Here is an 11,077-nt window from a genome sequence, read left to right as displayed (position 1 = left end):
CTGAAGAAACAAGTCCATGTCAGAAAAGCAACACATTTAGCTGAACTGCAGCAATTTAGTGGTCAAGTGGTCAAGCAGAAGCTTGTGGATGGCTACCAAAAGCGCCTTATTGCAGGTAAACTTGCCAAGGGACATGTAAGCAAATATTAACATTGCTGTATGTATACTTTTCACCCTCACATTTTCAGTAGAGCCATAATAAATTCATAAAAGAAGCAAACTTCATGAATGTTTTTTGTGACCAACAAGTATGTGCTCCAATCACTCTACCACAAAAAATAAGAGTTGTAGAAATGATTGGAAACTCAAGACAGCCATGACATGATGTTCTTTACACGTGCAAATACTTCTCTAAACTGGACTTAAAGACAAAAAAATGTGTATGTTTTTACCGGCTAAGTGAGTGCTGCTTTTAATACAAATACAGAAAGGTAAGAAACACCCCAATTATTGTATTTATTTCATCAAAGCAAATGGGACTAAAGAGAATTTGATAACCACGTCATACTCAAAGAGTCAAGGAATTGGTTAAAGAAAAGAAAAGAAAAAAAAACTCTAAAGGTATTTATGCCTCACCTGGGGTAAAGGTCGGTGTACACCACTGTGCTGGATGGAACTGACAGAAATGAAGTGCGTTCATCAGTTGTGGATGAGACTGTGGATACGTTTGAGGAGATGGTTTCATTGTTCCCAAGAGAGTCCAGAGTTTGGAGGAGTTTGAGTAAATGGGATTGGAATTGGAAGGGTTGATATTTGTATCTTTTGACATAAATCAAGCACCCTTGCTCTGGTGCGCCATGGAAGCAGTTGGGTTGGTCTCGCTGACCCCAACTTCCCTGAATGGGATTGTTCAAAATTGGCATTTTTGCAACTAATTAAAGCAAACCACCTAATTGACCCGATTAATGACACACTTAGGCAAACTGTCTGTAGCCATGAATAGTGGTGGCCTACTTAGTCTTTGTTGTTGTTGTTGTTCCCTCACACCTTTGACCAGCTTGGATCAGCTGATGCCCAGCCTGTGCCCCTGTGCCCTGCATTCATTTATTTTCACCAAAATCAGTTGAGAGGCTTGCAAAGAAAATTTCCAATGTGTCATTGCTGTTGATGCGTCATGTGACTTCAATATGGGTGACATGTTCAACATTCCAGGGCTGTCGAGCTAGCATATAAAGGATGTCTTTTTGTTGTCTCGGCACAGAGCATCACTACTGCAAAGGTAACGCGACACAACTTTTACATTTGACCTTTCTAGTTACGTTTCATGTAGCATTTTTTTAAATGACAGCATCTGTCTATCATTGCACAGATGACATCCACTCGAAGCGTGTTCTTCCTCCTTTGTGGGATCAGTGGACTGATGACTGGAGCTGTAAGTTGAGATATCATTTGTATATAAAAACTTGTCAATTCTCAGTCATGGTCGTCGGTATGTCTCTGGTGGTTGTGTCCTGATTTTAAAAAGTGATGTTCTTCTTCACAGTGGTCCTGGCCAAGCGGCAAGAACAAAGGTTGGTAATTGTCTCGTATTGACACTTTTTAAGTGAACGATGTTTTGCTACTAAAAGTAAAACATGTGTTGCAGATGGTTGCTGTCCAAAGGGCTGGACTCAGTTGGAGGATCAATGTTACATCTTCCAAGAGGACCTCAGAACTTTTGCAGATGCAGAGGTATGGAATGTTTTCAGTCTGTGGCTCTAAACCAGTTTGCTGCTATTGGAACCAGTAAATTATTATTATTGTTTGTTTCTTCCATGTAGAGCGTTTGCAACGTTCTTGGTGGGAATCTGGTCTCCATCCACAATTATGTGGAAAATCTGGTCGTTGTCGGACTGGCTAAAGAGGGGGATGTGGAGTTCACCTGGATTGGACTACATGATGCCATTGAGGTGAAACTTTACTAGTAGAAATGTTGACTTGTGAAAGTATATACTGGCACATAGATCTGTCCTCCCGACTAAATCTTCTCAACTTAAAGGAAGGCGGTGTAGAGCTGAGTGTTGAGTGCATAGCAGGAGAACTAGGTGGACTAGAATATACAGTACACTCAAGCTCTACTTAGAAGTTGGCATTTGAACATCGCCACTGGAAGGACTTTGGTTAAAGTTTGCCAAGAAAATTACTTTTCTGTCAGGATCATTTATAATATTTTTCTACAACCAGCTGATATTGGTCTCCAAACTCTTAGCTCAGAATCAAGCTTGACCTCAAACATTATCACTTATTTCATGATATTGTAACATGTTGTTTTGTTGTATAAGGAAGTGACTAATTGAATGTTGTTTTCCAGAAAGGAGACTTTATTTGGACTGACGGCACAGACTTTGATTTTGATAATTTTGCCAATGACGAGCCTGACTTCGATGGCGCCTGTGTTGAACTCTCCGTGACTGGTATGAGTTTCACCCTTAATCAAACCTGCTAATTAATTGAATGCTGTATCAAAATTCATTCTTTTTTTTTCCACAGATGGAACTTTTTTCGATAAAGACTGCACCTTCCAGCAGTCCTTTGTCTGCATCACAGATACGTTCTTCTGTGGCAGCCACTAATCAACCCTGTACCGGTATCTCTTCTGTTGCAATGTATACTCCTAATCATGAGGACTATACTCAGATAATATCAAACTTTAGTGGTGTCGTTGTACCTCTGGGTTTACTCAAGTCTTCCAGTCACACTCATGATTGAAACCTCAATGATAATCTCTCTAATTAATAAAGGAACACGTCTGCATCAAAAAGGTGTCTTTGTCTGGTAATTGCTTTTAAATGTGTATTGCATTGGTGTGGTATATGCCAACATTCTACAATTGATCTTGTCTATACAAGGAATTTCAGTGGTAACGATACTCCACCTTCTGTTTGTCATGATCGGTTAAAGCGCACCTGCCCTTGTTTAGTAATTAGTGTTCCCACCAGCTGTTTTGGTTAATCACTCCCCTTTATAGTTTCCAGTCACCCAGCACAAGTTGCTAGGTCAATGCTCGCTCTTGGCGACGCTTGCGTTACATCCTGTTTTCGCCACGTTTAAGCGTTTTTTTCACGTACTCTAGAATCCCCCGCTGTTCACCCTTGGTGACAATTTGACTTTTGGCTACATGCTTGATGAGTGCCGGAGTTTTTTTTTCATTTTTGTCCTGCGTTGAATAATGAAAACACAATCCTAGCGGCACGCTGCTCCTGCTTGTCTTTCTGGATTGGAGGGAAGACGACCATCGCAGCCATGCTTTCCAAACGCAACACTGTTTTTGTTAGAAGTCTTTTCTAAAGTGTCCATTAAACCCTAAAAGTAAAGATCTTATTATTCCATTCAAGACACCCAAAAATGTCAAGACATAGTTTAGTATATTTTGTTTTACATCCAAAAATGCTAAATACATATAAATGAGGAATAACATTTATAAATGAAAACTGATGTATGTTACTGTTAGGTAGATGCTGTTGCGTTTTGGACCAGTTGTTCCTCCCAGGGAATTCAAGTCACAATTCGCTCCCAAGTTCTTTCCGACACTTAAAGCTGAGTTGAAAAACCACCAGAGACAGAATAGGTATTTTGTTGTATATTCTCAAAGCTTTGCCAATATACATTTTGATTGAGACCAGTCTAACCCTATCAATCAATCAATCAATCTTTATTTATATAGCCCTAAATCACAAGTGTCTCAAAGGGCTGCACAAGCCACAACGACATCCTCGGTACAAAGCCCACATACGGGCAAGGAAAAACTCACCCCAGTGGGACGTCGATGTGAATGACTATGAGAAACCTTGGAGAGGACCGCATATGTGGGTAACCCCCCCCCTCTAGGGTAGACCGAAAGCAATGGATGTCGAGTGGGTCTGACATAATATTGTGAGAGTCCAGTCCATAGTGGATCCAACATAATAGTAAGAGTCCAGTCCATAGTGGGGCCAGCAGGACACCATCCCGAGCGGAGACGGGTCAGCAGCGTAGAGATGTTCCCAGCCGATGCACAGGCGAGCGGTCCACCCCGGGTCCCGACTCTGGACAGCCAGCACTTCATCCATGGCCACCGGACCTGTGCCCCCCCCCCTCAAGGAAAAGGGGAGCAGAGGAGAAAAGAAAAGAAACGGCAGATCAACTGGTCCAACAGGGGGGCTATTTAAAGGCTAGAGTATACAAATGAGTTTTAAGATGGGACTTAAATGCTTCTACTGAGGTAGCATCTCTAATTGTTACCGGGAGGGCATTCCATAGTACTGGAGCCCGAATAGAAAACGCTCTATAGCCCGCAGACTTTTTTTGGGCTCTGGGAATCACTAATAAGCCGGAGTTCTTTGAACGCAGATTTCTTGCCGGGACATATGGTACAATACAATACAATCGACAAGATAGGACGGAGCTAGACCGTGTAGTATTTTATACGTAAGTAGTAAAACCTTAGAACATTCTATCGCGCCTCCCCAAAATGGTCTGTCTTCCCAACGCCCAAAAACCTCTCTTTCCTTCCCCCTCCCTAGCCATAACACAAGCACAACGTCTCCCTAGCCATAATACATTCCAAAGAACCCAAGGTTAACACACACAGTTTGCTTGCTGACAGAGCATCAAGAGAAGAAGTGGAAAACACGAGCTGTTTTCAAATATGACAAAGAAATGGAAGAAGTACAACTTAAATTCGGATATATGTAAATATCTGCCTCCGACAATGCTTATAGGGTACTCAATCAATGAATGAAATCAATCAATCAAAGTTGACTTACATAGCCCTTAACCACAAGTGTCTCAAAGGGCTGCACAAGCCACAACAACATCCTCAGATCCCACATCAGGGCATGAAAAATCTCAAGCCAATGGGTTGACAATGAGAAACCTTGGAAGGGACCGCAGATGTGGAGTGGATCTAGTTAATAGTCCATAGTGGGACCAGCAGGGGAAACTCTTACATGTAGACACGTCGCGGCGCAAACACGTCCCCAACTGATGCACATATGAGTGGTCCTGACTTTGAACAGCTAGCGGAACATCTGTGGTCACCTAATAACCTCTCCACGCAGGAGAGGGGGCAGAGCAGAAAAGAGAGACGGCAGATCCACTGGTCGAAACAGGGTCTATTTAAAGGTTAGAGTATACCAATCAGTTTTAAGATGGGACTTCAATGCTTCTACTGAGGTAGCATCTCTAACTGTTACTGCTAGAACATTCCATAGTACTGGAGCCCCAATAGAAAACGCTCTATAGCCCGCAGACTTTTTTAGGGCTCTGGGAATCACTAATAAGCCGGAGTTCTTTGAACACAGATTTCTTGCCGGGACATATGGTACAATGCAATCAGCAAGATAGACCGTGTAGTATTTTATACGTAAGTAGTAAAACCTTAAAGTCACATCTTAAGTGCACAGGAAGCCAGTGCAGGTGAGCCAGTATATATATGTATATAAAGGTATATACAGTATAGGTATATATATATATATATATATATATATATATATATATATATATATATATATATATATATATATATATATGTATATATGTATATAAAGGTGTATATACAGTATAGGCGTAATATGATCAAACTTTCTTGTTCTTGTCAAAAGTCTAGCAGCCGCATTTTGTAATCTTTTAATACTAGACATAGGGAGACCCAAAAATAATATGTTACAGTAGTCGAGACGAGACGTAACGAACGCATGAATAATGATCTCAGCGTCGCTAGTGGATAAAATAAAACGAACTTTAGTGATATTATGGAGATGAAAGAAGGCCGTTTTAGTAACACTCTTAATGTGTGACTCAAAGGAGAGAGTTGGGTGGAAGATAATACCCAGATTCTTTACTGATTCGCCTTGTGTAATTGTTTGGTTGTCAAATGTTAAGGTGGTATTTTTAAATAAATGTCGGTGTTTAGCAGGACCGATAATCAGCATTTCCCTTTTCTTGGCGTTGAGTTGCAAGAAGTTAGCGGACATCCATTGTTTAATTTCATTAAGACACGCCTCCAGCTGACTACAATCCGGCGTGTTGGTCAGCTTTAGGGGCATGTAGAGTTGGCTGTCATCAGCATAACAATGAAAGCTAACACCGTATTTGCGTATGATGTCGCCTAGCGGCAGCATGTAAATACTAAAGAGTGCAGGGCCAAGAACCGAACCCTGAGGAACTCCGCACGTTACCTTAACATAGTCCGAGGTCACATTATTATGGGAGACGCATTGCATCCTGTCAGTAAGATGAGAGTTAAACCACGACAAGGCTAAGTCTGACATACCAATACGTGTTTTGATACGCTCTAATAAAATATTATGATGGACGCTATGGAAAGCAGCGCTAAGATGAAGAAGCAGCAACATAGATGACATCCATGTTAGCAGTAGATCATTAGTCATTTTTGCGAGGGCTGTCTCCGTAGAGTGATTTGCCCTGAAACCGGATTGAAAAGGTTCACAGAGATGTGTTGTAGTCCGGTAATTACAGTGGTAAGTAAAGTGATTCTTGTGCAATTGTGATAAAGTGTTAATCAGCGGTGCAGTTGAGCAGTCTGATGGCTTGGGGATAGAAGCTCCTCCTGTGTCTCTCCGTGTTGGCCATGAGACTTGCCTGACTGCAGCAGTGAGAAGCTTGGGTGGCTAGAGTCCCTCACTATCCTCTTGGCCTTGGATCTACACCGCCTGGTGTAGATGTTGCAGATGGTTGGGAGCACACCTCCGATGGTGCGCTCGGCTGAATTGGCCACTCTCTGCAGTCTGTTGCACTCGTGTGCGGTGCTATTCCCAAACCAGGAGGTGATGTTTCCAGTCAGTCAGTCAGACTATGTACCACAGTCAGCAAAATATGTTTACTTTAAATTGGTTCAGTTGTATTGATTTCCGTTCATGTAAAGATGAAGTTTGTTAAAGGGAAACTGCACTTTTTTGATGTTCACAATCATTATGACATGACAACGGACGTTTTGTTTGCAGGAGGGTGTGCCTGGGCAAAGATGGTTTCGCGCTATCAGAGTGAGGAAAATACCAGCAAACAATTGCTTGTTTGCATAAAACTGTTATGATCCATTGCCCGGTTTATATCTTGTTCAGTTAGTTTGACTCCCTCAGTTCGGTTTTCAGCACTCCTGGGTGTGTGTTTTGGTTACCATGGGTGCTGATGAGTTTCACCTGCATCTGATTAGTGTTCGGGACGCTCACCTGCTTCCGGGCACTAATCAGAGTGCTGCTTATTCCTGTTTCCCCCACAATCAACCTGGCTGTCTTGTTTGCACTATGCAACAAGTTACGCATCTTACCTTTTTGTTTCCTATGCCTGTTTATATACTCAGCTTTCGCACTAGCCTTTTCCTTAGCTTCCCATGCTATCGGCACGCTTGTTTTGTTTGTGGGTATCGTGAATGATTTATGAGAAAAAAATCACCATCTTACCTTCACCTTGCCTCTGGAGTTTCCATCTGCATCTTGGGTGAACGATCCGTGCATAAAAATGTGACCACGACATAACAAAAACAGTTGTTTTTTCTTACTACGATAGGGTGAAACAATTCTTGCCAAAGCACACCCTCCTGGTTTTTTGGGGTATAAATATTTGGGGTTTTGGCTCCAACTGTTTGGACTAAATGTGACCAATCTAAGTCTCAGACTAGATGTGACCAAACTAAGTCTCAGACTAGATGTGACCAATCTAAGTCTCAGACTCGATGTGACCAATCTAAGTCTCAGACTTGATGTGACCAAACTAAGTCTCAGACTAGATGTGACCAATCTAAATCCAAGACTAGATGTGACCAATCTAAATCTAAGACTAGATGTGACCAATCTAAGTCTAAGACTTGATGTGACCAAACTAAGTCTCAGACTAGATGTGACCAATCTAAGTCTCAGACGAGATGTGACCAATCTAAGTCTCAGACTTGATGTGACCAAACTAAGTCTCAGACTAGATGTGACCAATCTAAATCTAAGACGAGATGTGACCAATCTAAGTCTCAGACTCGATGTGACCAATCTAAGTCTCAGACTTGATGTGACCAATCTAAGTCTCAGACTTGATGTGACCAAACTAAGTCTCAGACTAGATGTGACCAATCTAAGTCTCAGACGAGATGTGACCAATCTAAGTCTCAGACTCGATGTGACCAATCTAAGTCTCAGACTTGATGTGACCAAACTAAGTCTCAGACTAGATGTGACCAATCTAAGTCTAAGACTAGATGTGACCAATTTAAGTCTCAGACTTGATGTGACCAATCTAAGTCTATGACCATGAACTGATGAAGTCTACTCGGATAAGCGGCGAAACGTCTCCCAAGACAAACCAAGCAGTCCAGTTGCGGATGATTGAACGCCCTGAGATACAGTATAACTCGGTGATTCTCAAACTGCGGTACGTAATGGAATCACTTAATTAAGTCTTCAAACACAGTGTTACTGTTCAAACTGTGTGTAATGGTACAGAAGCCAAATATATCAAATGTACCAAAGTAAAAACCTCTGCCTTGTTTTAACGAATATTTAGGCCTACTAAGCTAATGTATTTTAATGTTGGTCATTATGGTGGAACTTGGAGAGCCGAGTGTTTTCTGAGGTGGTACTCTGTGAAAAAAGTCTGAGAACCACGAATCTAACTGTTAAAAAAAATATTACTGCAGATAAGTCCTTTGCCTTTGAGTGCAGTTAAATAATCCTCCACTAGATGGCAGCAGTTAGCTAAGGACCTCTTAGTCACACAATAAGCAACACCTGGATGCCCACAAGCTCCTCCCATCCACAGTTAAATAATCCTCCACTAGATGGCAGCAGTTAGCTAAGGACCTCATTAGTCACACAATAAGCAACACCTGGATGCCCACAAGCTCCTCCCATCCACAGGAAACCGCTGCCAGTAAATTGTAAGTGTAACAAAGAGAAGTTAATCTTAAACACAGAAAGTTGAAAAGGAAAATCTGAGACACAAAAAAACCTGTCAAACATATGAAGATTGGCAAAATAATATCCACTCAAAATATATTTTTTTCAATGTTTGTATTTATTTTGATATTTCAACATGTCACAATGCCAAAACTTGTTTCAGTGTCAATACCACTTTATTTTTTCAATAACAAAATGTACAAGCAGTGTTCTAGCTCCGGAGATTTAAATCTTGACAGCAACGTAATAGACGTCTCTGTGCTGCTGACCTGTCTCCACTCAAGATGATCTCCTGCTGGTCCCACTATGGACTGGACTCTCACACTATTAACTAGATCCAGTATGGACTGGACTCTCACCCTATTATATTAGTTCCACTATGGACTGGACTCTCACACTATTAACCAGATCCACTCTAGCTGGTCCCACTATGGACTGGACTCTCACACTATTAACTAGATCCACTATGGACTGGACTCTCACACTATTAACTAGATCCACTATGGACTGGACTCTCACACTATTAACTAGATCCACTATGGACTGGACTCTCACACTATTATGTTAGATCCACTATGGACTGGACTCTCACATAATATTAACTAGATCCACTATGGACTGGACTCTCACACTATTAACCAGATCCACTCTTGCTGGTCCCAATATGGACTGGACTCTCACACTATTAACTAGATCCACTATGGATTGGACTCTCACACTATTAACTAGATCCACTATGGACTGGACTCTCACACTATTATGTTAGATCCACTATGGACTGGACTCTCACACTATTATGTTAAATCCACTATGGACTGGACTCTCACAATATTAATGAGATCCACTATGGACAGGAAGTGACGTGGTCTTCGTGCATGTGTGGACCGATTGTGTCGTCCGGTACCGATCGAGTATGACTGTCACTACCCGGAAGACCCAATCGGTCCACACATGCACGAAGACCACGTCACTTCTGTCACCTTTTTTTAGAGGACTTACGTTGGTGCTTGCTTTTTGTCCTCTTTATTTCAATAACAATGTCACAGAAAAGACGACATACCAAACAACATCACAGACGTTATATAAAGTATAGTATTTACTTGGATCCGTACAGAAACCGGAACAATGTGTTCAGCAGCATTAGAGTAGCAGTAGAGTGTCAACACAAGTTGACTTCATACGCTTAATTGTGTTTCATTGTATCATTAAACCATATTTAATTGTATTTGCAATCCGCAAAGTTTGTGAAAATACTCTCTAAACATCACAAAATGCCACAAATTCAGTCAACCATTTTGAAGATTCCGTTCCGAACGTCTTGGGTCATTTCCCTAGATTGACGTCACTGGAGTAACGCTTCTCCACTCTGACCATATTATTAGGTCAGTCATACTGGAAATACGCAAACATTAGAGAAAGATGTGCTGTTTATCATTCATAATCCTTATCAAGACATGAACATTGATGTTTTTCTTTTTTTAATGCATTTTAAGTTGTAATTAAATAAATACGTAAATAGTCCATCAATGGGGGCTCTCTAATCCATCTACAAAATCCTCTAAATAACCATCCAACATATCGTTTATGAATATTAACCAAATATTAGCAATGTTATTATAAGCGCTAACACAGACAAACTATTTTTAGCGGCAAATTGATAGCACACAGCTAAGTAGCCCTCTGCAGCTTCACTGCTAGCTGGCCACAATGTCCTGCTGCTCCCGCATCATCAAAGTTGTTCTAGATTATAAATAATGTGTTACGGCTCAGGCTCCTGCCAACGCCGCTCATCCGTCTGTGCGCACCTCGGGACACGCCCACGGGTGCGCACATCCAGGGACGCGCCGCGCGCGTCCCCGCCCTGCAGCAGCCACCAGCTGCAATCAATCACCGGCAATCATCACACCTGAAACTGATGAGGGCGAGCTGGTTAAAAGACCAGTGGACCCTAGGATCGGCGCGAGAACTTAGCTTTCTCTTTGTGTACCGTAAGCCTTATGTGCTCTTACTGTGTTGTGTTTCCCTCCTGACGTCTGTTGCTCTTCCGCAGTGTCTTCCCGAGTCTTCCCTCCTCGAGATCTCCCGTTGTTTCCCCGGTGTTTTGGACTGCCTTCTTCCTTCCCGACTCCTCACTCGCCCCTGGACTCTGACGTCTCTCTCTGCCCCACGGACCCCTCGCTGATCTTGGACCCCTTTTGCCTTGCCCTCTTTGGACT

At 42.0% G+C, this 11,077-nt stretch overlaps 1 protein-coding gene across 1 annotated transcript; it reads left to right on the top strand.

Annotated features, from left to right (window-relative positions):
• Positions 1-1,212: 1,212 nt before the first annotated feature.
• Positions 1,213-2,740, top strand: LOC133614648 (galactose-specific lectin nattectin-like). The gene is made up of 7 exons (XM_061972795.2): positions 1,213-1,219; positions 1,310-1,372; positions 1,484-1,511; positions 1,586-1,671; positions 1,761-1,889; positions 2,291-2,393; positions 2,470-2,740. The coding sequence occupies exons 2-7, from the start codon at positions 1,310-1,312 to the stop codon at positions 2,550-2,552; spliced, it is 492 nt and encodes a 163-aa protein (XP_061828779.1). The 5' UTR covers positions 1,213-1,219; the 3' UTR covers positions 2,553-2,740.
• Positions 2,741-11,077: the final 8,337 nt, after the last annotated feature.

This window comes from Nerophis lumbriciformis, linkage group LG01 (assembly GCF_033978685.3).
Source record: "Nerophis lumbriciformis linkage group LG01, RoL_Nlum_v2.1, whole genome shotgun sequence".
NCBI classification, from domain to species: Eukaryota; Metazoa; Chordata; class Actinopteri; order Syngnathiformes; family Syngnathidae; genus Nerophis; species Nerophis lumbriciformis.
Note: the sequence above shows the minus strand (reverse complement) of the source record. Positions and strands in the feature narration are given on the sequence as shown.

Excerpts from the sequence above, each read along its gene's own strand:
- LOC133614648 (XM_061972795.2), top strand. The coding sequence starts at position 1,310 with ATGACATCCACTCGAAGCGTGTTCTTCCTCCTTTGTGGGATCAGTGGA. Across the intron at positions 1,373-1,483 it reads GTGGACTGATGACTGGAGCT|TGGTCCTGGCCAAGCGGCAA; the intron begins GTAAGTTGAGAT and ends TCTTCTTCACAG. Across the intron at positions 1,512-1,585 it reads GCCAAGCGGCAAGAACAAAG|ATGGTTGCTGTCCAAAGGGC; the intron begins GTTGGTAATTGT and ends CATGTGTTGCAG.